This window comes from Rhopilema esculentum, chromosome 16 (assembly GCF_057945365.1).
Source record: "Rhopilema esculentum isolate cy_ngs chromosome 16, ASM5794536v1, whole genome shotgun sequence".
In the NCBI taxonomy this organism is placed as follows: Eukaryota; Metazoa; Cnidaria; class Scyphozoa; order Rhizostomeae; family Rhizostomatidae; genus Rhopilema; species Rhopilema esculentum.
Genome location: NC_142830.1, coordinates 15,713,506 through 15,741,077, shown reverse-complemented (window position 1 = coordinate 15,741,077; position 27,572 = coordinate 15,713,506). Strand labels below are relative to the sequence as shown.

General features: G+C 35.6%; 1 protein-coding gene across 3 annotated transcripts in view; it reads right to left on the bottom strand.

Annotated features, from left to right (window-relative positions):
• Positions 1-22,701, bottom strand: part of LOC135682906 (protein timeless homolog) — a 45,071-nt gene extending 22,370 nt beyond the window's left edge. For 2 of the 3 annotated variants that reach the window (XM_089112886.1, XM_089112884.1), the window contains exons 1-19: positions 22,588-22,701; positions 21,269-21,357; positions 21,050-21,144; positions 12,608-12,669; positions 11,579-11,711; positions 11,019-11,081; positions 9,804-9,905; positions 9,451-9,491; positions 7,654-7,714; positions 7,282-7,335; positions 5,213-5,277; positions 4,876-4,944; positions 3,622-3,710; positions 2,470-2,578; positions 2,272-2,341; positions 2,113-2,174; positions 1,461-1,511; positions 513-632; positions 274-377 (exon numbers count right to left, since the gene is read on the bottom strand). In XM_089112886.1, coding sequence (XP_088969012.1) covers positions 274-377; positions 513-632; positions 1,461-1,511; positions 2,113-2,174; positions 2,272-2,341; positions 2,470-2,578; positions 3,622-3,710; positions 4,876-4,944; positions 5,213-5,277; positions 7,282-7,335; positions 7,654-7,714; positions 9,451-9,491; positions 9,804-9,905; positions 11,019-11,081; positions 11,579-11,711; positions 12,608-12,669; positions 21,050-21,144; positions 21,269-21,356 — 1,438 coding nt within the window. In that variant the 5' untranslated portion in view covers position 21,357; positions 22,588-22,701. Of the gene's footprint in view, positions 1-273; positions 378-512; positions 633-1,460; positions 1,512-2,112; positions 2,175-2,271; positions 2,342-2,469; positions 2,579-3,621; positions 3,711-4,875; positions 4,945-5,212; positions 5,278-7,281; positions 7,336-7,653; positions 7,715-9,450; positions 9,492-9,803; positions 9,906-11,018; positions 11,082-11,578; positions 11,712-12,607; positions 12,670-21,049; positions 21,145-21,268; positions 21,358-21,998; positions 22,195-22,587 lie in introns of all 3 variants that reach the window. The other variant, XM_089112885.1, reaches the window with a different exon arrangement.
• Positions 22,702-27,572: the final 4,871 nt, after the last annotated feature.

The window sequence follows — 27,572 nt, the reverse complement described above, 5'->3', positions numbered from 1 at the left end:
CAATGACTTACTTTCAATAACTTTCTTACTTTCAATAACTTACGTACCATCAATAACTTACCTTATTTCAATGACTTACTTTCAAAAACTTCCTTACTTTCAATAACTTACGTACAATCAATAACTTTCTTACTTTCAATAACTTACGTACAATCAATAACTTTCTTACTTTCAATAACTTACGTACCATCAATAACCTACCTTATTTCAATGACTTACTTTCAATGACTTTCTTACTTTTATTAACTTACGTATCATCAACAACCTACTTACTTTCGATAACCTCAGCGGCTGACACAAGGTTTGTATCCTTGCTCTTGAGCATTGCGGCCACATACATAAGAAGCTCTTTATAAGCCTTCAGAGCCAGATGTATTCTAGAAAAGAATTGGACATCCTAGAGAAGCAATATCAGAATTGTGTAGAAACAAGAGCCCATTGAAAACTTCTGAATAATTTGAACTTATCTACATCGATTTAGCTGAAAATTACGGAGCGTGTTCTATAGTCACCTTCGACTGCATTGAATCTTTGCATCTCTTCCTTTGGTTGGTTTATGCATCTCATATTCGTCGATATTCTTGTAAAGTATCTTTAGTATAAAACTAAACAGCTGCAAGCCAAATGTTTGACTGAAAAAGGAAAATCTCAAAATTTCAATTAAAACTGGACTACATTAGCATTCAAATGGATTTTGTTCTATATCATTCCACTGTGAGCTAGGAATGCCAAACTCTAGCTACCAAAGAAACATTTGTGAAAACAAGCAGATTGCACAACGTCTCTAAAACAACACAAAGAGAAATACATCTTGGAATAAAGCTCGTGTTCTAAATAACGAAATTAGCGGACGAATCGATACCAAATGTCTAACAACAGTTTGTCATTTTATAACAAAACATTCTATTCTGTAGAGCTGTATAACTCTTTCTAGTCACAAGTATGGCGTTCGCAATGCTGGGAAATTGGCGGGTTTCTGACCTATGACATCCATACGCGCCGATCTACAGGATTTTTGCCAGCTCGGCATCTATCTGTTTAACGGGGTGTAACGTTTAAAAAATGTGATAATATTTAATTTACATATTTTTTTTATTGGTGTGACAGAAAATAAAATTTAACCATAGCTTGTTAACACATTTGTACAGTTGTTAAAAATTACATTTGTTCGTTGGTGCTGTATCAATGTCTTAAAAAACCATCTGTCTGTTGTATGTCGGCAGGGTGACATAAGTAAACCTGACTTAAAGACTCTCTCATCGAATAACAAAAATATGCCAAAAAACAGTCTAGTTATCCGAATAATAGAAATGCCATCGATTGTTAAACTTGAAAATGGTAGCTGGCTCTTTTCAAGATGTAGTAATTGATGTGTAGCAATTGATAAGTAGGGATTGATATATAGGAAATGATATGTAGGATTGATATTTAGGAGTCAATATGTAGGAATTGATCCATACCTTACGTAGTCAACTCTAAATTCGTGAATTCTGTTGAACATCATGAAAAACCTGTCAAAGGCAAACGAGTAATCATTCAGGGGGACTGAAGTCTGGTCTCTGCAGGTCATCGTTAATTTTCTATTTAGATTTGTCTATGTTTTTGAAAGGAACGCAAAGGCTTCGCTCACACCAACCATTAAAACGAGTAGAAACGTTTTGAAGATTTAAGAATGATCCTACAGATACAAATCAAGAATATAAGAAATCGTATAAAAAATGCTGTTAAAATCCACGGTGTGTAAGTAGCTTGGAATTGCTTATCTAGATAAAAAAGGGGGAAGACTATTATTGAGATTGTAGACAATCTTTTGATGGTACAAAACTTGAAAATGGCTTTCAAAAAAGCAAACATTGGAGTAAACTTAAGCTTGACTGATTGGTCAACCTCAACAGTCGTGTGCTCGCGTTTCTGATTGGCCTATTTCGATCAACAATTGAGATTGTGGTGAGGGCAATCATTTCAAAGAAGAACCAGGTGGTAGAATTGAGTTTCAAAATAATTTTCAAGGCTTATCATTCATGCATTTAAACATGAAAGTAACAAACGAACTGAGACATTGTAAACTGTCAGGCGTCAACATTGAAACAATAAACCAAGTTCTACACTAACCTCATAACGATGAGATAAAAGGATTCGTCATTTTTCTGCGTTTTTCCGGAATCTATACTACTCTGAGAAAAGACAGAATGTTTGAAAATTTGAACAATAAGAAATTGAAATGTGGCTAAGTAGAAATCGAGAGAAAAATAACAATCATAGCAAACGAACCTTGACTGCACTCATTAGATTATTATATCCATTCTCCAGGAACTTGGTACAGAATTCTTTAAGAAACAGTCTTAAAAGTAAGCAAGGAATGTATTTAATAAAACGCAGCCGTATTTGAAAGATAAATGAATCAAAAATACGAATTCTCAAAGGAAGAGCACCACAAGCTAAAAGTCTACTCTGATAAAATATGAGCACCTGACACTGAGAGTTGACTTCCTGTCTTCATCTCTTTCTATCAAAGGCATTTTTAGCTTACGTTTCTTATCGGGGGTCTTGTCGAAATCGTAAGTCATGTCTTTGACACCTACAGTTAAAAAGAAAACCAAACTTATCAGCATGAAAACTAAAATAAAAACAAAACTGGACTCAAACAAGGACAAATTAGCATGGCCATTCATAGTATCATGAATGAATACGGGCACTCTCATTATAAATGATACTCTTTATACGAACCAAAGTTGAGAGCACGCACTTGGCCATGGGACAGGAAGCTTTTCAGAATATGCTTATACAAAAATGTGATAACCGGGAAAATGATTTGAGCATGGCAAAGGTACAAAACTCAAATGAAACTGGCTTAAGAAAATGAACAACCAGCATCATTAAATTGTGCTTCGCTTCTTGATCATAATAGAAACAATCATCAATGCAACAGAGGAAGTGTTGCGATCACTGTTATTCTTCCAATTGATAGGATGCATTAGATATCTAGTGTAAAATTACTCGCTGCTTGTTCAATAAACATATCTAATGGCTAGTCTTTGTTGTCCGTTAGTAACACAAAAGATTTTATTGCATTTTGAGATCGCTGAGAATTCTGTAAACAATGATTCGAACTATAAGAAATTATAATATCATATATCACTAATGCAAGATTCTTTGCAAGGAGATTCTTTATTAAAATTCTGCAGGATCCTTTGCAAGAAGGTTCTTTACTAAACTTCTGCAGGATCCTTTGTAAGAAGATTCTATACTAAACTTCTGCAATATTCTTTGCTGTCCTCTGCACTTTGTCATGGAGCTGAGATGGCTCCTCTGTGTAACTGGTAAAAGAGAGGGGCAATGCGGGTGAATGATTCGACCTTGGGTGTTGGCTTGAAAGCACGACCCGATAGCTCAGCGGTAGAGCACTTGACGTACAAAGTCAGGGGTCGTGAGTTCGAGCGTCGCTCGGGTCGGTTATTTTCCCGCACTCTCTATTCAATATCATATATATTGCAAACGGCCTGCTTATTAAAGAAAAGCTACTTTCCAAAATGTCACAAAGTGCCAATAATCAGGCACAAAAATGCGCAATGACGCCATAAGTCCGTCAAATTGACTGGCCAATATATGTGAAAAACTTACTTTGTAATGTTCTGTGGTAAACAAGATCTTCATCGTCTTTAAGTGCTTTACGGTCCTTGACCCAGAAAGAACCACCAAATCGTGAATGCCTTAAAAAATAGCATTATAGTAAGGAAGCAATTGATACAGACCAAATTATCTCTAACTGGAAACGAAAAACAAATTGTTCAATACGATTTTTAGATTAGCCACAAAAAAATTTTTGTGGCTAAATTAAGAAACGAAGCTATTAATGAAGCTAATTGCAAAAATCTATCAATGCAGCTTTGTACAGAAGTCTAAAAATGTAGCTTGATACACAAATCGAGTTATATATATTCATACAAAATTGTAGTAATGAAACTTGTCTAGCAAAAATCTAGCAATTAAGCTTCTTACAGAAAACATGGAAAGGAACTATCTTCCAAAATTTCAGGGAAGAAGCTTTTACAGAAACAAAGTTACAAATTTTCTTGCAGAAGTTTAGTCAAGAAGCTTCTTGCAGAATTCTAGCAATGAATTTCCACGCAGAGGTTCAGAAAAGCAGCTTCTTACAGAAATCTAGTAATGAATTTTCTTTCAAAAGTTTAGTTAAAATGCTTATTGCAGAAGTTTAGTAAAGAGGCTTCTTGCACAATTCTAGCAATGAATTTCCACGCAGAGGTTCAGAAAAGCAGCTTCTTACAGAAATCTAGTAATGAATTTTCTTTCAAAAGTTTAGTTAAAATGCTTATTGCAGAAGTTTAGTAAAGAGGCTTCTTGCACAATTCTAGTAATGGAATTTTTTAAAGAGGTTTGGAAAAAAAAGCTTCTTGCAAAAATCTAGAAATAAATTTTCTTGCAGAAGTTTAGTATAGAATCTTCTTGCAAAGGATCTTGCAGAAGTTTAGTAAAGATTCTTATTGCAAAGGATCCTCCAGAAGTTTAGTATACAATTTTATCTTGCAAAGGATCTTGAAGAATTTTAGTAAAAAATCTTCTTGCAAAGGATCCTGCAGAAGTTTCGTAAAGAATCTTCTTGCAAAGGATCTTGCAGAAGTTTAGTAAAGAATCTCCTTGCAAAGGATCTTCCAGAAGTTTAGTAAAGAATCTCCTTGCAAAGGATCTTCCATTGGTTTCGTATAGAATCTTCACCCTCATCTTTTTGACTTGCATAATGATGTAGTTAACGGTTTTGAAGAGTGAATTTGGTCTTTTCACTACTGAATTTGGTTTGGAATTTGGTATAGATTCTTTCCACTAGAAATATGCTTCAACCAAATTTTCATAAGATACCTAGAACCACGATGCTCAATCATTTTAAGCTTTGCTTGTCTTTCTTTTGCAAGTGTAGTCTTTAGTACACTAAAAGGAAATTTTCAAAGATTTCAAGCTAATACAATTATTGTGTTTTTTCAACAAATGATTGTTATTCAAGAAGTTCATTACAAGAGGTAACACAACATGTTAACGTAAACAATTATAAACAATTACTTAAGGTTATCAAAACGAAATCTATGTTCACGACAAAAAAATTCATCAATAAAAACAAACTAAAAAGAGTTAAAAAAGGGTATAACAAAGCTGCTACAATATAGAAAAGTAGCTAAAAGGTAAGAAAAGTATACAGTACTCTGCATCTTCCTCCTTTTCCTTGATAGATCTCATCTCACTAGCAACTGCCAACTCTTCTGCATTCTAGAAGAGGCTCAGAGCATAAATTTACTAAGGAATGGATTAATAAAATGGAAGAGAAATAAAACATCCCATAGAATCTGAAAAGACCCTTGTTCCCCAATAGACCAATGTCAGTTTTCTATCAACAATATAGCAAATACAGGAGAGGCGGATAAATCAACAGAATAGAAGAATTTGTAGATCCTTTTCAGGGAGTCGATCTAAAGAAAACTGTTTTACTAATGTATCTAAAGGCGGTCTGTCCCCTAATGATTCGCTAATATAAACAATTGGTCTTTCCGCCTTAAGCCTGATTTACACGAGACGAATTTTTCGCCATGAATTTTTTATCTGCGATTGTCTCTCTCGAATTCGAAGTTCAATTTACACTGGCAGAAATTTTTATGCGAATTCGCTGCGAATTTTTCAAAAGAATATGGTGACTGTCCGCTGTCCGAAGGATGCTCTTATCAGCAACTCAAGGAAAAATAATCATTTTTTACATAATCATTTTTTATATATACATCTTTGATTTAGCCATATTCCGATCTTTTTATTGTAAATTTTATTGTATATAACTTTTTAATTTAGTAGTTTTTTTTGCAAGGGCAATTGTAAAACAGTATTTAGACTGAATTTGTACACTGGGTAAATAATTTTAAAATGAAATGAAATGAAATGAAAGTTTAAATTTTAAATTTATCAAAAAAGCGAGCAAAACAGCAAAAAGCGATACTGGATTAGAAAAAATTATTCACGACGTCTTCAGAAGGGGGAATTCCATCTTTCGGTAAGAAAGGTTTATATTTACATTTATAAGACCAGTATAACTTCTTCAATACTTTCAAGGTCGCTATCGAAGCTTGCAAGAGCATGCGAGATCCTGTTAGTGCATCTGCTTGAAACTGTTGATTTTGAGCAGGCCAATTTGCAGCCAACGATTCAGCAATCTGAAGAAATTCATGCCTATTTTATTATATTTCTGACATATTGGTAGAACGATGAAACTTTCAAGCCAGTTTTCATCAATTTGAAATTCAAATGTTTGAATAATAATCTGATATGAATCCACTTACATGGATTGTGTACGAGGAACAGGAAATGAATAATTATCAACCTATTTTTCTGACATTTTAAAGGCGAGAGTGTTACGTAGGCCATCTGAAACCAAAACAAAAGGTAGGTGTCTTCAAATGCTGTTCTGATTTTTTTTACAAGGGGAAAAATTTCGCAGCGAAAAAGTAGGAATGGTTTCGCTGCGAATTTTCTGCGAAATTTCTAATCTCTACTTCTGCGCATTTTTTTCGCGCATTCGCGGCGAAAAGTTCGCTTCGCACGAAAAAATTCGTCTCGTTAAATCAGGCTTTAATGGATAACACTGCTCTCTTTGGCTGGCCTAGCAGCGGAAATGAAAAAAATTAAAACTGCAAGCGAAAGGCTACAGAAATGACAAAAAGACTGAATTAGTGGATTTGAACTATGGTACAGTGAAAAAATAAAAGTTTAGCACATTAAGGGATAGATTGCCTTTATTAGCAAAATTCTCACAATATTGACCTTGATACTTAGAAATTTTGAATGGAAAACAATCCTAATTAGTCTTACAATTATCGGTCTTATGTACTAATTATGTAAGCGCTTGGGACACGAAGGGGGATTCCCGTAACTGTGGTGTCGCGTTTAGCTTTTCTTGCTCATACCTTCTTACCAGCATATTGATAACATTTTATTTAGATTTTGAGAAAAACAACTGCAAAACACACTATTTTACAAAGTATTGTTGGAAAATCCCTATAAAAGCTCTTTCAGCAAAGACAATTGATGATTACATTAACTATTCAGTACAAATTTTGCCAAATATTTCAACAATTGAAATTACGAAAAACATCCATAATAATCGAAGAGGTGATGTCTTTTTCCTTTAGAACTGTTATTAAAGTCTTTTTCTATAAACCAAGGCAAACTAGTTGCAAACTTCCAATGTTATGTAGTTCTGGAGTTATTGAATTTAATAAAAATACAAACCTGTTCTCTGAACATGTAAGAAAAGATTTCGCAAGCATGCATACACCAATTGGTCTGCAAATGAAACACAATTCACTTGTGATGTTTTCTTATTATTTCTAATATGTCCGGCTTTGACCAAAAAGATACCGAATTACTTGCTGGAAAATTTGGGAGCATTTAATTGTTTAAAACTCAACGGAAAAACTCATAATACAAGTATGCATGGACGCCTAAGTTTCAAATTCTAAAAATTTATTAATAATTTCACCAAAAGAGATATGTCATTCAAACATCAACGCCATATAATTGCAGATACTTTTAAATGGAACCTCATAATCGAATGCTGAGCGAACATTTAAAAGTTACAGAGCAATTGTAGGCAATAGGTACCTCATTTTCAGCGCCGGAAATGTAAATCAACAAATCATCAATTCCGTTTTCATGCAGGCTCCTAGAAGGTTAATATACATTCAATTTCTGTTTTTTTTTAACTAGTACATCACAAGATGTCAAGCCCCGATATTACAATTTAACAAGCATTATACACTAGGGTATCGAAAGTATTGTTCAAAATGGCATCACTTTTTGTCAACTTTTTGACAATACAAAGTATTTGGGTGCATGAATTGGGTGGAATAGGGGTATTTTATAGCAAATTTCGGTGGAAAAGGTTTGCAAATTTCGCTCACACCATAGAAAACTGTATGAATTATGCGAAAAAATTGCTGTTTGTAAAAATGTGGACCATGCCTAAGGGAGAAAAATTGTCAAATGAGAGGCAAGTCGCTACAAAATATTTACGGGGAAGTGGTCTTTAATTTTTGAAAAATTATTGACCAAGTTAGATGTAGCCACACAACATCTGCGAGAAAGCAGAAAAAATATCTCGAGAATATACCAGTAGCATAGGAACAAAGAATTAGGCGACCAAAAAATTGATATCAGAGTGGAGAGAATTTGTCTGTTTTTCATCATACTGCGTTTACACCAAGGGAAAGTAAAAAACATGAAACTCGACGCTGAGCAAGATTTTGCAGCCCAAAATCCGTCCAGAGAAAATATAATGAGTCTTTTGCGCAAATAGAGAAGAAAAAGTTACCTAAGTAAACGGAAACCATTTTTTACAATAATTTATTTTCATACAAAAGAAATTAAAGCTTTGGCATAGCCAGAATCAAGTCCAATTTTTAACATCACTAAAGAAGTTTGACTTCAAATGAAAAACGTTATAAACCATGATCCAAAAGGTCGTCCAAAAACCAGAGAATCATAAATTGTAAGAATTTTACAGGTCTAATGCAAAATTCCACAAGAATACGTTTCCCAAATATATGGATCCATTTCAAGGAGGCTTTTTACGGATTCAAAAGTTTGCGGCTACCCATCAAAATATAGATATTTGAAACTGTTAAAAGACGTTTGCTACTGTTATTTTTCAAACAAATGCTCTAAATAGAGTGAAGTTTTGATTGGTGATTGTTTTGCTTTCGACCAATTGCCATTCGCCACTTAAAAATAGAATTAATTTGCATAACAAAAGCTTTCGATCATTCATGCGCCATTTCTCCTCCATCGAGGTGGTGCAATACTTTTGATACCCTAGTGTGATTACGCATCAATGAGAAAACGTTCGAAATTAAATTTCACAATCGCAAATAAACAGCAGCGCTAGAAAGATGCCTCACTTTTAAACACGCAAATGTTAGAAAATGTTGGTATTCGGAACTTTTTGTTGGCAGGCATCACAGATGAAATAATATATAGAAAGTTTCACAGAAGAGGCAGTTTGCTAAAAGAACTGGAATGCAGATTAATTTATCATTAAGGTTTAAACTTGTAAATAAAACCTTTCATTCTTCATAAGCTGGTTTGTAATTTAAACTGATTAACTAATCTATTAATCCTATGATTCCTAAATTATTTATCGATATTATGGGCAGGTAAACTTCAGCCATCTCGAGGCCGTCCTTTTTCAACCTGGCTTACAAAATAAATGATATATGTTTGTTTGTGCATATGCATGGATGTACGTATGTGGAATAAGCACATAACTCTCGAATCCAACATAAATTTGATCTGCTTTCCAGGCAGATTGATAACAAAATCAAGTACAGCAAGAATTGAATCTACTAAATAGTCATGCAGAATTGAATCTAGAAGAGAAGAATAATCTACTGATAATATTACCACAATAGCTGATCATGGACAGTAACGTCATCATCTGTGCGCTAGGATAAAAATTAGAGAGGCAATAAACTTAAAAAAATGGAACGAAGTAGCTTGTGTGCAGACGTTACAAATATGAGAAAATTTCAATTTCCTCTTTTTGCATAAACTGCACGCAGGCTGAGAAACAAAAAAAAATTAAAAAACCGATGATATATTCGATAATTTTATTATCCCTTCTCCCAACCTAGCATGGACAGGTGCTGATATCAATGTAAACAGACCTGCATAACACCGAAAACCAAATGTAAACTTTTATTCTAATTCTATTCAAAATTAAAGTACACTGGATATACTGTTTGTAAAGTTTGTACCTTTTCGTTGTCTGGATCAGCAGGAACGTAAAGCAAATTTCGAATCAATAGCAGGATTCTTTCAAGCAATAAATTGTCTTCCTCTTCTCGGTCTACGGGGTCCTTATTGCCAGAAAAAAACTCAATTACAACACAACAACGTTTTATAATTTAAAATGAAGCAAGAGTATCATTGGTAACGGGGAAACAATGAACAAACGATTGAGGCAGCGTCGTGGTTGAGGCAGCGTCGTGGTTGAGGCAGCGTCGCAGTTGAGGCAGCGTCGCGGTTGAGGCAGAGTCGCAGTTGAGGCAGCGTCGCGGTTGAGGCAGAGTCGCAGTTGAGGCAGCGTCGCGGTTGAGGCAGCGCATGCGGTTTTCTTATGTCATTAACAACAAAAGGAAGATAGCGCTGATAGGACCAAATTTGTAGGAAGATTGACAACAAAATGGCTTCTAATTCGAGAAATGCCAACAAAATTTTTACTTAGAGTGACACAGAAACGGCCCTCAAGATCACGCTTGGAGTACAAAACTTTGAAGTTAGCCGATGGCCAGGACTGGGAGACTATTCGTTAAATATCTGGGCCAACAGGCGACGTTGCCTCAATCTATGTCGAGAACAAATCATTCCCATATGTTGAAGCCTGTATGCTAAATGTGTCAATAAACTTGTAAAAAGTAGAAAACTTCCTCCATCTTTTTTCTCAAAAACGTTTTTTTTCTTCTGTTTGGTGAAGAAAGAGTAGGCGCGCAAAATCTGATAAAGAAAAGCTTGAAGCACCATGTTCAAAGCACCTCCAATTTGATATTTTATTAGCCTCGTTTCCCATCCGTGAAAATTTGGGATCGATCCCACCCATTTCAAGTGTTAACAGGAGACCGGATCGTTCCCAAACTGGCCTATTTTGATCCACAACTGGATATACATATTTCATAGCGTAAAGTTTTCGACCTATGTTTTGACGTTATTTACTCTCAAGAGTGTCACACGAAAAGCTTTGGTATGACACGAAATAGTTGCTTTTACCAAAGCCATTTTTTAAAAGAATTATCGATGATATTTCTTTATATGTCTGCAAACTATAGACTATCACAGAAAAATGTCTGCAAAATGAAAATCATAGCTCTTGTAAAAGCCTAGGTAGAATATTTAGTAGGAAAAAATGATTAAATTTTGTAAGAAATAAACTGAAATTGAACTAATATTGCAATTAAACGATAGCATGGGCTTACCTTTTGTAGAATACCACCTAAATTACTACTGACTGCAGACATCGCAAGCTTGTTTGTAAATGCCTGAAAAAAAGGATTTGCCAAGTAAAAAACGATCGACATACAAACACTGCCGGAATATATATATGTTCACAGACATTATCTTTCAAGATTGGCATCCATAAACAGGGTGCTACTGCTTAGTGCTGTTTTATGTTTCCCAAAGTAACCAAGTTCCTTAGGATTCCCAATATAAACAATTATTGCTTATGCAACACCAGATAAAATTTTTTAAAGGCTGCAGTTGTGGATGGATTATATCACAATTTTTAAAGGACAATGGTTTACTTTCTGTGAAACGTTAAGACAAAAATTCTAATAGTGAATTTAGCTCAAAAATTCATGTTGAACTTAGCTTAGAAAAGAAAACACCGAATTATGAAAGATTTGATAGGCGCTTCACAGTGAAAGAGAGGCTGAGCAACTTTGATTTCAAACGAAAAAGAAATTCCACTTGTTTCTTGATATAAATAGTTTGCATCCATAAAATAAATTAAGCCAATAATTAAGCTTCAGATTACCTCTTTGTATGACTGTAAGTATGACGTCAGTTGCAACTCGTGTGCTTTTCTCTCGGCTGACAGGTTTTTTGCCTCATCAATGGGATTTTGTTCAAAACAGAGGTGTGGCGCAGAAGTCAAATTGACAAGTAACCTAAATTCACATGTACATAGGAGCAGTGAATAAAAGGATTAATTTATTTGTCTGAGATAATATCCTTATACATGGTCCAGTACTCAGAAGATTTCATAATCTGCTGGCAGCGACAATGAAATTTATCAAAGCACAATTAAATGAAGCCAATTGCAAATATTTTAGGAATTCTGTTGTTTTTTAAAGACATTTTAACTTGATTCATGTTTCAACTATATTTAAAGCAAAGAACGAAAAGGGATTCTATTGTTACAGACTAGAACCATAAATTAAACAGGTCTACTGGCTTTTTCAAATTTTAAGAAAGGAAATCTTAATAACATTTTTTGAAAAAAATCAAGAAAGTAAGAATAGGTCACTTTTTGAAAGACAAGCGCCGATACTGCTGCAACTGATGCTGTGAAAAGAGCCGAAAAATACTTTGTATTTCAACACAATTAAAATACAGTCTGGGTAGTTTCAGCTGGGCAATTTTGCCTTCATCATAAAAGCCTTAAAACAACCATCAAATAAATCGTTCCTTTTGTTCGTCTTGATAGTGACTGTTGCAGCTGTGTATAGGGTGGGAGCGATATATGCATATTTTTCTTCCAGATGAAAATTAACAAAACTTCTAGATTGATAGACACAGTAAATTCTTTAACGCAAAAATGCATTCAGCTATAACGCTTGAAGTCGTTACACTTGAAGTCGTTACGCTTGAAGTCGCATCTATATTCTTTCTCATCAACGCCTCTAGCTTCAGAATATTTGTTAAGTTTCATCCAAGGTAAATTTCCAAATATCTCTAGAACGCTTTTATAAAATATTGATAAATGGTAACCTAGTATCATTTATTTGATTTTTACACCTGATGAACTGCTGATAACTAGGACATAGAACAACAGGCTACTCACCTAAGAACGATGTCAGTTAGTTCTTTGTCATCAGAATTTGAAATAAGCAAGGGCACCAGATCCTTCCAAAGAAAATATCAACAAAATAACACTTTGAACAATTGAAGTAATTTTTATCAAATTACAAAGCAAACAATGATTTCAAAAAAACTTTTATTTTCTAGGATTTCAGAAGTTTTCGACATGAAATAAATAACTTGTTAGTTTGCCGTAAATTTTCGCAACAACACTGAGAATGTAAATAACACGAGAGGAGAAGAATAATAACAAAAATACGGAGATATAGGTACGCTAACGTAAAACTGTCAAAACTATGAGAAAGAGCATTCTTGACTCTGATATCGGATGGAACGATTGCTAGTGTATGCAAAGACTGTTGGCAATTGGAGTCTTAATATGAAGATTTTGGATTTTGGTTGGTCTGGGATAACAGTTGGCTTAAGGGTTTCCAAAATGCCTAGCATGGTAAATGGTGTTGGTCATTGGACATTCATCATTCAGGTATCGTCTTTATCTCATAATAATCATGGTACCCTAACCCTCGGCATTTTTCAGAACAGTTATCCCTATATGTATACATAGACATCTGGGCATCATAGACATAGACATTACATATGGGCTAATCGACAATTAGATGATAAGCAAATTTATGAGGAGGTTCAGGTGGACCCCACTGTAGAATTGGGTAAAACCATTAATTCTAAGTTGAAAGAACTAAGGGAGGCGGACCCGGGTATAGCGGAAGTGACTGGATATTTACAGGCTAAGGATAGTTGTAAGTTAGTTAGGTTTTACTTGTTGCCCAAGATTCATAAAGGTCTTGATAATGTTAAGGGGAGACCAATCATTTCCAACTGTGGCAATTTAACAGAGCATATACCTGAGTATTTAGATCACCACCTCAACCCACTAGTTAGCCAGGGTACATCCTATGTAAAGGACACCAACCATTTCTTGGCCAAACTTAGTAAATTAAGTAAAATAGGTAAGATTAGGGCTTTATTGTGTACTGTCGATGTTGTGGGACTCTATCCTAGCATCCCCCATCGGGAGGGTCGGGAGGTCATCAAGCAGGCGCTGGATAGAAGGGAAAACCAAGAAGTGGCTACTGATACCCTAGTGGGGTTGGCATCTTTGGTCTTGGATAACAACTACTTTGAATTTAACGATAAGATATATAGGCAAAAATTAAGCACGGCTATAGGTACTAAGTGTGAGAAGGAAGAACCGCAGGATAGGCTGTCCGCCGGATTCTGTGAATCTTGCAATGAGATTTAAAATGAAAGGTATACAGGAACAAAGCAATGCGACGACGAGAATCCAATGTCACGAAATAAATTTTCAAAATAAATTAAATTTAAGAGTATACTCATATTTCGCCCCGGCATACAGGGCTTCATCAGAGTAAATGAAACGAACGAGTGAATGGATTTGAAATGTGAGATGGTGGTGCCGGATTGGTGGATGTTGAATGGTGTGAATGCAGCGCAGTGGAGAAAAAATGGGATGATGGAAGTGGGGGAGGGAAAGGTGGTGGGTGATGTAAGGGGATGTGGGTGGTGCTATGGAGATAGATGCAATGGGATGATATGATGACTATAAACATGAAAAATATATATATATATATATATATATATATATAATAATAATAATTATAATAATTGTGATGGAACTGAGAATAATGGAATGTTGATGATAGTAATGGTGGTGATGATGATTATAATGGTAGGGAAAACATGGTGTGGGTTGTGAGGGCGGCGTGATAGGTGATAAGTTGTTTTGTAAAGTTAACGGTCGGTGGTTCTGCTCATGCCGTTGGGGGTGAGGGTGTTCGCCAGGCCAATGAGATATTGCTCCTTAGCTCGACGAACACTCTCTCGTTTGTCTTTAAGTCTAAGTAGTGGTGTGATGGCAAGGTCGTGGATGGTGTGTGCTGAGCTGCAGAAATGTTCTGCAACACCAGACTTTTCTTCTTTTTTGCTGATAATGTCTCGTCGGTGTTCGTTAAATCTGTCTTTTAGTCGTCTGCTAGTTTGTCCGATGTATTGGCAGTTTTTGTTTCCGTTATGTAGACAGCGTTTGCATTGTAATGAGTATATGACGTTGGTGGAGTTGCAGTCCAGTCGTTGTTTTATGTCGTAGTTTTTGTCAGTGTTAGAAAAATTAAATGTTGTAGTCCCGTCTGTGATATGTTGGCATGTTAAACAGTTACGTCGCGAGTGGCATTTGTATGAACCACTGGGATCGCTGGGTGTGGCATTTTTAATTTTGGCACGAACCAGTAAATCCCGGAGGTTTTTCGGTCTGCGGTAACTAAGTATGGGTGCGTCGGGGATATTAGTATACTCTTAGATTTAATTTATTTTGAAAATTTATTTCGTGACATTGGATTCTCGTCGTCGTATTGCTTTGTTTCTGTATACCTTTTATAGGTACTAAGTTTGCTCCGGCTTATGCTAATCTTTTTATGACCCGGTTGGAGGAGAGGTTAGTGGAATCTTCGGTGGAAAAGCCCCTCATTTGGATGAGATAGATCGATGATATTTTCTTCATCTGGATGCATGGGGAAGAGAAGCTGAAAGAGTTCATTGACCATCTCAACAGTAGCCATGATACCATCAAGTTTACTAGCGAACACTCAAGGGATAGTATAAGTTTCTTAGATGTACAGGTTGTTCTAAGTGAGGGGAGTCCTGTCGACAGCCTTGTTTTGCAAGCCTACTGATATACATCAGTACTTGCATAAGAAGTCTTGTCATCCATGGCACACTAAAAAAGCGATCCCCTATAGCCAGGCACTTAGGCCAGGCACTTAGGTATCGTAGGATTTGTTCTGAAGATCACTTTTTCGAAGGTAGGCGAGTTAGCTGGATGGCTTAAAGTGCCTATGCAGCGAAATTTACCATTCTCATATGGACCCCGACTGAAAATTGCCCCCTTGTTCTATTTTTAGAGTGCAAGATATGAATAGGAACTATATCACGTCTTTTTCAGCGTATCAAACTGCCTTTCCATTTCCATGCTCCGTTCATGGCCAATGGTAGAATTAGGGGTCTGTATTCCAGTCTAAAAATAGAACTTAGGGGCAAGGTATGATTTGGTTCTATATCCAATCTTTATTTGCATGTCAGACTGCCTTTATATTGAGAATTCCAAGTTTCTATGACCTGGCGTTCTCCGTTTATGGCCAGGAGTCTGGACCAGAGTCCCAAGTCTATAAATAGAATTTAGGGGGCATCATATGATTTGGGTTTATTTTACATCTTTTTCGGCTCAACTGCCTTTATATTGTGAATTTCAACTTTCAATGAACTGGCATTCTCTGTTTATGGCCAATTGGACAATCAGGGGTCTGGACCAGAGTACCCCAGTCTAAAAATAGAATTTAGGGGCAAATTATGAATTGGGTCTATATCAAATTTTTTTGTCTTGTTAAACTGTCTTTTTATTGTGAATTTCAACTTTCTATGACCTGGCGTTCTCCGTTTATGACCAGAGGTACAGTTAGGGGTCTTGACCGGAGTACCCCAGTCAAAAGATAGATTTTGGGGTTTGTGGTCTTTATCCTTGCAAAGAAAATAAGTTTCCTGTCCACTACCGTCCCCCTCTGGCAGCCCAGTACAAGTACATGAGCTAAGTATGTACTTATATATTCTCCAACACTATCAGCATCTTCATGCCAGATCACATCTCAGCAAAACTTCAAATTGCAAAAGTTGGAGTACATTGTCGAGCGACAATGCTGACGAATCGACGGTCTTTCATTACTGACGAAAGCTCCTCTTCAGTATTGCCTTTTTGAAGACAAATTTTTATTAGAACATTTTCCTTTTGCTTGCATTTTTGCTCGATACTTAGTTTCCCAGGCGGGCAAATATATCAGCTCAAATGACATTCTTGAGTTGCTGATTAACACGAATGTCAAAAAACTTCAAAATCGAGATAAAGCGACCAAAATTACGACAACCAGCCGTTGAATTCCATGTGCTTCAAAATTGCAGAACCGCCATTTTGATGACGTCATGCAAACTTTAAATAGCAATAACTCGTTATCTACAGGTCTGATAGAGTTTATTCTTTAAAGCCTTTTGCTCCTATAACATTGCCAAACAAGATGGTTGGAGCAATTTTTGAATAAAGAGAATTGAAAATTTTGAAAAATGACGTCATCGTTCATGTGATTTCTATTGTGTTACAAAAATGTATCCAAGGCTTAAAATATTCAGCAAGGCTGAAAGTACCCAAATCAAGAGCAAAAACTAAGGTAAGGCACTTTCCTCGATTGTTGTTAAAAATTCCCTGTCTATGTCATAAATAAGCAGACCGATAATTTTTGTGAAATCGTTTCGATCCTACCGCCCCTCTTATGAAAATGTGAACTTCGAAAAGATCTAAATGAGGATACTCTATTAACGGAGGTTAGTAAAAATGTAATTACCCAGCTTTATCTGGGGTTCAGAATGAACAAAAGATCTTGGGAATAATTGTATCCAAATGCAGTGGCGTAGCTAGCCAAATAGCAGTGGTCATGCCCTCCCCTCAAATTTGAAAAAATATGGGTGTGGCCAAATTTTACCATGCCCAATTTTTTAGTTGATGAGTTCCTTTTGGAAATTTTTATTTTAAGGCTTGTGACTTATAAAAAAAATTATGATTTACTTTTGGAATGAGCTTTTCTTATTTCATAGCAATCATCATGTTACACCATGGAATGACCTTTATCTTATAGCTGTGACACTGTTTTGGTTTGTTGGTAATTTATACAGACAGAGTTCTGACAATTTCCAAACAGAACTGTACAAAAGACATTAAAAAACATTAGTTTAGTATAGTAGATAAACTTAGCTTAAATCAAAAATTGTGTTGTTCTCCTAATTTCTTTCAATTTGCAGGCTGAAATACATTTGTAAATTTTAGAGACAAGCTAAAATTTGTAAATGAAACAATAAATCACATGAAACTGAATGGGAGCTTTTTGGTCATCTTTTCCACAAATAGTCTTATTATCAATCTATTGAAGGTATTTTAAAGCCATCACGATTAATTAACAACCTCAATAGAACTGATAGATGAATAAAACAAATTGGCAAATTAATATGCAATGTAAATATTGATATGAAATATAGGAAGCTAAAAAATGGATAGGCCTAGTTGAAAAATGTTTTCTGCAAAGTTAGACTTAATAGAAAAATACCTTGCAAAATAAGTTTCGCTTAACAAAAACATTGATGTTTCCACATATACTTGTGGCAAATATCCACATGATTGGATTGTCCTTACTAAATCTAGCAAACAAGGGTTGTAAATGAAATAATTTGATCTTGTAAATTTTCAAATACAACACAAGTTTTAATAATGAAATAAAACTGTTTAACTAACAAGATCAGTAACATTCTTGACTTGTCTCTGGTCATTTTATTTCAACAGCTATAAGTAGTAAAAAGGTACTTTCAACTACAAGTGAAGTAAGAAGAGCTTTGAGTTTGACTTTAATTGTATGTAAAAACAGTGTTATTGCATGTGATAATAAACAAAAAATTGAAGAATAACTTTAAGCAAGTTTTGGCATTCCCTACCCATTAACTACAATCTTATTGTCTTAATCATAATATGGTAACAATGCTTTTAAAGGGCTTAACAGTTTCTGAATATGCTGCTAAATGTCTGGAAAGTTTAAGCTCTCAAATCTGTTGGTTTGGAAAATAACACTGCTATCTCCTCCATCCATCTCCAGCGAACAGCACCAAGATTTGGCATTCATTAAATCAAGAAGATTCTCTGCAAATGTTCAGCTAGTAACAATTGATTACTGAAAAGGCTGAGAGTTTGGTTTGGTTGCATTTAATGATCCTGCTCGCTGATTTTATGTCCAAAAATGGCCTTTCGTGCCTTTCACTTCTCGACATAGTGCAACACCATTAAGGCTGAAAACCCTGTCATTGCCATGAAATGTTCTGGAGATTAACATGAGTGGTGGCTGCTTGGCAATAAGCTTTTGCTTGCATTTTAATTACAGAGAATTACTGGAATTACCTCCCATCTCGTGGAACTAGGCATAGCAGCGCCGCCATCGATGCCTCGCATTCGCGTTCACGAAATAACACAGGGCGGTTCTGATGATTATAATGATGGTCATGCCCTCTCGAAATGGCATGACTAGCCTTTGTTCTCTCCTGCGTCACTCCTATTGTTAGGCATGACCAAACATAGGGAACCAGCGTTGTGGGCATGACTAAAACACAGGGTTTGGTCATGCTCATAGTTATGGGCATGACTAAATTGGAACCCCTCTGTTTTAGTCATGCCCGACAATAGAAGAGCGCCTTCGGAGGGCTCCATATTCTTGCGTGGAACCATAGGGCTCCAAAGGCGAATGGCCTGAGCTATTTCATCAGGAGAATAGGACTTTATTCTTACGAAAATATAATTTTTTGAAAAATGTTATCTCTGGAAATAGATGGTCATGCCCGGCATGACAAGCATGACCGCTAGCTACGCCACTGTCCAAATGTTTACACGCGCTGCATTTATTTTGGTCTCATCACTCAGGGGGGCACTCTAAAAAATAATGCCTGAGTCTGGGTTGATATAAGAGAGTCTGAAATTTTGCTTAGAAAAATATGTTTGGGAGCAAAAAAATTAATTCTGCTATAGTCGGATAGCTGAGAATAGTTTATCTTCATAATTTAGAAAACGATTTTTTCAAACTGTTTTCCGATTTTTAAGACACATTTAGCGGGTATTATTTCGGCAATTTATGTCACTGCTTCTTCGACATGAAAGCATTTAGACGACCAAGAGAAATCAATTTGTCTTCTCCATTTGGTTTATGTATAGAAGATCCCCTATGGTTTTCAATAAACAGAAGAGCTTGAGGGTTAACCTTAGAAGTACTAAGATGAGGGAGTTGAATCAATATGGAGTAACAGAAATCTTCCTACACCAATCTAATCTTGGGTTTAGCATAAACAGAAGAGCTTTGGGGTACCTTTTAAACTATTTGAACAAAAACATTTAATTAAAGGGAATGAACCTATATTTTCTTACACAGCTGTAACCTTGGGTTCAGAAAAAGCAAAACGCTTCGGGATAACCCTTGAAAATTTGTTAGCGAGAGGAAAACGATGGCTAACAGACATTTTATCTGCCAAACTTTTCGGGTTTTTTTTCAGAATAAACAGTTGTGCTGGAGAGTAGCCGTTTGACATATTTAACGGAGTTTCCAAGTTAGATCCAAGATGTGTAGACACAAATGATATTCGTAAAGGCCTAGATCAAATATTGTGGTTCATCGTAGATCAAAAATACTGAAAGCACTTGATAAATTCACCAAAATTTTGTCAATAAGCGAATATGATAGAAGAAAAAAGACTGATTTCAAATTCCAAAGGTTAAATTTAGGACTACAGTGCAAAATACACATTAGCGTGTCTGATTACAGAGCCATTCCTATAAATTCATGGAAGAACATTTATTGGTTCAATAATTGATAATTTTTTCATATTGTTTTATATATACTACCCTTACCCTTATTTGTAATTAGGATTAACATTTAATTTTTGTAGCTGAATGGATATCGTGAATAAATAACAGAAAATTTAAAAAATTAATACTTCCCAGTCGATTGCGAGGCAATAAACCCCACCTATTTTTCTTTTCAACCCTTAGCCCTGTCCCTGTGCAACATTTAGTCCAACCAAGTCCAAAAGTGTTTGGTAAAATGTTGCATTACTTTGGCCATCAATGTTTGAATAAATGGATGACATTGAACAATGTTCGCCTCTTATCTATATCCTCTTATTGTCTAATCTTGATGCAGTTTGCTCTGTTTTCATGCCCTTCTTTGCAGTCATCCATAAATCTTTAAAATTTTCTAATATTGTATAAAATATTGTCCTATTGCTTCTAAATTCTTTCCATTGTTTTTCCCTACTCCCTACAAATGCCTGAGATTCACGTAAAATGTGTGAGACTTGGTAGGTATACACGGACTTTGAATTAAATTGAATCGTCGATCAGTTTCCATCAGCTTGAGTTTTTTGGTTTGGTTTTATGGTGCTTTGGTAGTTGCACCTCAAATTGGATAAAAATATTGAATAACATTTTAAACTGGTCTGGCCATCCCTCCATCCAACAATGCCCAACAAAAAATCCAAGAACTTTTGAGTTGTTTGAAGACGTGTTGCAATGGTTTTTTAGGCTTTAGTTAAAAAATCTTCACACCCATACTGAAGACTCTTGCTTATCATAGAACTTTGTTTGATTGATATATTCATGTTAATGTTTTGTTAAAGACAACTTTTTAGAATAAAAATATGCAATTTTTAATAACTGAATGATTTAAATACTAAAGCCTAAAGCCTAATACCTATAGATTTTGGTAAACCGATCGCACTACTCTATTGGTAAAGGTGGTGAGCAAAAAGAGAAAATTGGACCCACATTTTCCAGAACCTTTGCATGTCCCATTTGCCTTCTGATGTCGCATGTTTGCAAATCTTCGTGTCTCAGGAACCTGATCATATCTTTAAGGCTCTCTGAAAGAAATCCAATAAAGAGAAGAAATTTGAATTTTCTAGTTTAAATCTTTCAATATATCCATTCAGAACAAAATACCTAGCTCACTTAGAAAAACAATATAATTAGTCACTTTAAACATACCTATGCAGTCAATGCCTTTGAAGTAATCTTCTCCATCACCATAGCCAAGACTGGCCATAACACACACCAACTCTGTATTCATTTCCATCCTGCAAAATAGTTCAAGATCTGTATGAACATTAATCAAATACTAATATGACTACAATTTTGGCGGTGATAAAACAGTGGCTTTAGCAGCCTTGTTTCAAGAATGGAAATGAAATATTTCAAAACTCCAAAAACATGCATTTGTAAATGGCAAAAAAGAAGAAAAATTCCATTACAAAGCTTTTTTGTAGGAGAGAATGCCCAATGAAGGAAAAGAGAGAACAAGAAACTCTCTTTACTCTGCCCCTTTACTAAGGATCATTCACAATATTTCTTTTAAGAAACACCTTCAAAAGATTGCTGGTTTTTCATAGTCTGTAAATTTTGAAAGAAAAAAGGCAAGCAATCATAAACTGTTTTAATATGATACCCTCTCAATTTATGGAAAGGGACGAGGCCTTGCAATGATGCCGAAGTCATTTACCAGTTTGCAGAGCAGGGGCAAGGAAGGTTAGGCTTGAGTAAAATGGCATTAATTAAAAAATAATTCACAGCAACTAACAATTCTTTTTTTCAATCTATTGTACATATCTTGAAAATTGGCTAACATTTGGCATAAGAAAAGTTATTTACAAGTCTTGTGAAATGTTGTCATGAATAAGGCAGTACTGTCAGAATTTAATATGAATAATTTGATAATTACAGATGGCTGGTGTTAAGGATACTTCTATGAAAGGACACTATGGCCCCCTTGTCCCTCCAATCAAAAGGCAACAGAGGCAGTTGACCCCCTGAACCCTTTCTTCTCCAACGTCCCTGTTGCAGAAAATCGCATCAGTAATTTGTTGTATGAAATCTTCTGCCACTCCATGTCCCCGTGACAAAATTTCCATGACAGTCTATTTGAGCACGAAATACAAAAAGGCTTCATCTAGAATATTTCAGGTACCTTAGAGCAAATTGCCATGATGGCTCAGATCATAAACAAAGCTCGCATCAAGCAATGTTCACCAGTTGTCACTAATAATAGCCATTCTTACTATTTATTATATTTTTGTTGTAAAAACAAAACACAGACAAACCAAGACCCAAGACAAACCAAAAATTTTATCTCTGAAAAAGTGAGGGAGGCCGTGCTGATAAATAGTGATTACTTCGGACTAACCCACTCGCCAGACTAATCGAGAGCGCCCCGATGGGGTAAAAACAGTACTTGAATTAATCAATCCAGGGAATTGTAAGAAGAATTTGATGAAAATTTATAACTTACACCATTGCAAATTATTACGAACCTGGTGGGTAAGTTGTTCTAAACCTTTTCCGTACGTCCTAATGTACATTCCTCCCTCTCAGACAATCCACCATGAACAAATTGGCGGGAAATGTCAGGAGCCTCGAATGTGAAATCTGCAACCTCGTCCAGGATTTGAAATTCTGCTCCTACGCTCCTACGCTGCCTCTATCCCCGCTGGTAATCCCCGCGAGAATTTGTTTCATTTATTTCGTTTTGCTGTTTTTTGATCAAATTTTTCATGGTAATATTACAAATTGCTTATCTGATAAGCCTAAAAATGGGCCGTTAATTGCCCCCACCTCCCTTCCCCTTCGATTATATAGGCTCCCAGCCTCAACCTTTCCTTTATCCTGTCAATCCATTGTTTGTATTTGAAATAAGCTTCTATATGGATTTAAATTATTACACGAAATAACGCGGCGTATTGATTAACGCGAATTGAAAAATTCCGTGTCAACTAAAACCCCTTTAATTTCATGTCCGCGTAGATTTCTCGTCTGTTACTATATGTCCAGCGTTAAATAAACATCAATTTATTTCATTCCACTTTAATTCTTTATGCAACTTTTAATAAATTACAGAAAATATCCAGAGTGTCTGATTATACCAGTAATATATATTAGGTGAACAAAAGAAATGTACCACTTCGACGAAGAAATAATGGCGTCAGCGTTGTGAACAACACAGAGCCTATCTTATGGAACATTTCCAAAACCACACTTTAAGAAAAGAAAGCTGTGTATGAAGCATGGAATTTCAAAATATCGACCGTTGCCGTAAAAAGCGCTTTTCTTGTAAAACAAAAATATTCAATGTAACACGATTACAAATATGTTTCTATTATAGCCTATTCTTTATGGACTCCGACAGTAACAGTAGTTCAGGGTTAATATTGCTAGAAGCTCTAAAATTTATACTTATCTTAATATTGAAGGACATGCTGAGCCAAAAAAATTGAAAAGCGGGGAGCTCTAATAAGAGCAGGGGCTATAAGATTTTTGAAAAATTAAGTCTGCTTCCGAGACTGTCCAATGAAAAATTGTCTTTTTTGATATTTTAAAAATACATTTTTCCCAAAACTAAAATGAAAAGTATTGCCAATGATTTGAAGTTTTGTTTGATTGAGTTTTAACCATGGAATGAAGCCTAATGTCTTCACAAAAGTGGTTTGAATTTTGAAGGGCATGTTGTTCCAGGGCCTATTTTAGTGTGGTTTTCCCAAATTTGGTGGTCTTGGAAATTCAAAATGTGGTCTTGGAAATACAAAATTGTGGAATGGGGTTTTTTATGTTAGCTATGATGAGTACATGGCAATTCGAAAAGCCCTCGCAAGGATCGTAGCAGCTAAGCCACATTCTGCAGACGTTGAACGTTTGATCAGCACATACAACAAAATAAAAACAAATGGCCGTGCCTCCAAAACATGCCAAGCGTATCAGAATTTGACCTTGAACCTCATTATACTAAAACATCAAACAACGACACCAGAAAGTTGGTAAAACCATCAAATAGCTTTCAGTCTGTAGATATTCATTCTAGAGAAAGTTTTCTTGAAAATTGTTTCAAAAAGTGCATTCTCCAACAAACTAGAAGCATGAAAATTCGAGAGACTTGATAAGTGGTAGCTTTTAACTTGTTGATTTTAGAATACATGTTGAGCATTTTTTGTTCAATTTTTTATGCGATTTCACTTAATGTTATTTGTTTTCAAATTTGACGATTTTCATTTTTCCTGACCGTTTAAATTTATGTCATCGATCACGTGACATCTGGGGAGAATTTGTTGGGACACCCTTAAAAAATTAAGGTAGGAAGATTGGAAGTTCTCATATCATTATGAAAGTAGATGTTGTGAATCGACATAATGTTTTGCGGCGGGATGGTGTCAGCAACTAAAGAATTTCAGGTAATTTTTTTCAATTAGGCAAATTTGTTAACGATACTCAAAAATTCTGTTAGATATTACAAAGAATAACACACTCTATTTCAAAATTCTCTACCACCTCTCATTTGAAAGATACTGCGTGCTTCCGAGCTCTTTTACTTTTCTGCACCTTTCCAAAACTTTAAAGGAAAATTTGAAGATAGCTAAGTAAGAGGCGCCCTTTTGACCTTTTTTCCCGGTTCGATCTCATCCCTAGCACGCCACTAACCAAAAACTTTCTTTTTTTGCAATTAAATTGACTGCATTGCAGGCATCTTGGATTGGATATTCAAAGATTTCTCGTCATTCAAAAAAAATCTACCGTTATTAACAGGAGCTCTTTTTGCCAACCTTAATTCGAAACTTCCTAGCGGTATTTCATCAATATCTTTTTCGTTATGTGAAATATCCTCCAGCATTGCTCTGTTTAAGAGTTTGGGTTCACTTTGATAGGGAACCATTGCAAAGGTGATTTGATTGCGTTTTCTCCGCAAGAAAATCAATGAAAAATCTGTGTGAAAAATCTTTTTCTAGAATCAAATGCTGATGGACAAACTTGAACATACTCAATGCCAGGGCCGCCGAGAGGGGGGGGGGCAAGGGGGAAAATCGCCCAAGAGTCTCGAGGTCTAAGGAACCTGATAAAGTAATAAATTCCGTTTTAAAATGGAGTTTATTCAAAGTAACAAATTTATATTTAGAAAAAGTAAAACATTTTCTATGAATGAATGAATTTAAGCTACTCTAAAGGATTTGGACGCAAAAGCAAAGAGCCTCGTATTTTGCTTTTTCTCCAGGGTCTCCGAAGTTTCTCGCGCGGCCCTGCGCAATGCATAAAATTATGTGTCTATTTCTCCATTCTGTTTGATTCTATCTATAATGCCTAGCAAAGTGTCAAAGAAGGGTGCAGCTAAAAACGTTATATATCAAATTCGTTAACACATACCAGTGATAGACATACGCCAAAAACTAGCCACATATGCTCTACTTCATAGGTACAGTTTCGTTTTCTATATTTGGAAACTTTCAGGGAAAATATTCTGAAATTCTAAAGTAAATATGAAATGGTAAGTTCAGCAGACTTGAACAGTCAATACTTTTTGTGGTTGCATGTGTTGTTAATTACAATTGAATTTGAGTGAATCTCTGACTTTGCAACCAGTGCTGCACAAGTTTGAGACCAATAAGGTTTTTTAAAAAAAAATTTACCGCAAGTAATAAACTTTTTCATACTATAGTACTATATGTTAAGCCCGCTTATCAGAAGTGTTTTACCTGCACCAGTCACATTCGATTACAGTGAGAGTGGCATAAGTGGCAAAGACTGAGATTGTCAAGGTTTTGAAGCAGTTGATTTTGAAGCTTTGAGCTTTTGGATGCCTGCCTTAAGAATAATTTCATGCAGCTATTGATGTTTTCGATTTGCATGAAAAACCAGTCACGTTTTCTGATTCAGTGGGATCCCGATATAGCGAAATCTGAAAAGAACCGAATAAAACGTTCTTCTAGGTCTTTTCGCAGCTCACGGGTGAAAATCCTTCGATGGGCTTGTTTCGGCAATTTCCAACTTCTGTGCACATTTTACACAAAGCTGAATTCAAATATTACTACTAGTTGATCAATGAAAATAAAAATCTTTGTGTTCCTCCTTTATTTTGGGTGATGTCTTTGATTACTTCTCATTCTTATTTGTCCTCATCCATCATATGGGCTACTCAGTAAAATATTGTCTCCATTCGTTTTCAATGTATGATATGTATGAAGGTATTCATCAGTGTCAATGTATTCGTTTGCAGATATTTCTGACGCAATCAAACTTTCATCTCATGCTCTATGAGCCAGCGCTTTAAATGTATCATCAGCATTTTTCCGATTACAAAAGTGATCTTCCCCAAGAGAAAGTGATAAATGAACACTGGAAATAAGTGAAAACTTTTTATTATACAGAAATAATATCAGCTATGATTAAACAGATGAAAATTTTATAAAAAAGTTCGTTACATCGAGGGCAATTATGATAAAGGGACCTAGAATTAAGTTTGTAATAAGGGGAGAGTTCTTTATATTCGGGTTTCATTATACAGAGAGAGGTTGTAGGGGGACCATTCACAAAGGACATCCAAGCTAAAGGGGGGGGGGTGGTTTTGTTAATATTGGAGCGAGACATTGCAAGTTTCAGTTTGCATTGACCTTATCGTCCAATATTCGGACAGACACAAAGGAAATATATCTACCGGGCCTACTCCTCATTAAAAGAAATTTTGAAGGTGAGCTGCAGTTTGCTAGCGTACTGGTGTAATCGGCCCCGGCAAAAAGTCCGTTCTTAACATAAAGATTGTTCCCCGCTTAAAACATACTCGTTTACAACTTCGATTATAGCGTACTTCTTCTGCAACCCTTCTAAAAAAGTTCCTTAGGATATAACATACTTGGTGTGTCTTCTGTGGTAAAAATTCACTGTGTTGCAAATTCATTCGTGTGCCACCTGTCATAGAAATAAGTGACACCTCGACCATCTTTGCGATTGTTTGATATATTTTTTAGTCTTTCTTTGATCGATTGAAGTGCCGTCCAAGTTCCACGATTTTTTGAGTGTTCAGAATTTGTTTAATGCCAAAAGCGATATTCAGAAAGGCTATAGGTCCCAGCCCCCCATCACCGCGGTGCCTGTTATACTGTGCTGTTTACAATTGGACCGTGTAGATCAAAATGATGGACAGGCAAGAAAAATGAATTTAGTATATTCCTTTTAACAGATGAAAGTCTCATGTAAGCGTTGTATACCGTGTGTTTTCAAAATCTGTAGCTGTATAACTTATTTGTGATAATTTTTCGACACTGTTTATGGCCTAAAATGTGGTGATGATATTAAGTTGTCCGGTGAGAAACTATTCAGTAAACTGAATAATAGGTTGCGATCAATCTTAAGGTAGCCTGCGCGCAGACCATCTCAAGGCGGCCTAACCCAGAAATTTTCAACTTTCAATTCAAACATCGACATATCATATCATCGACAAATTGGCAAACATTTCAAAACTATTTGAACACTGTTGACAGTT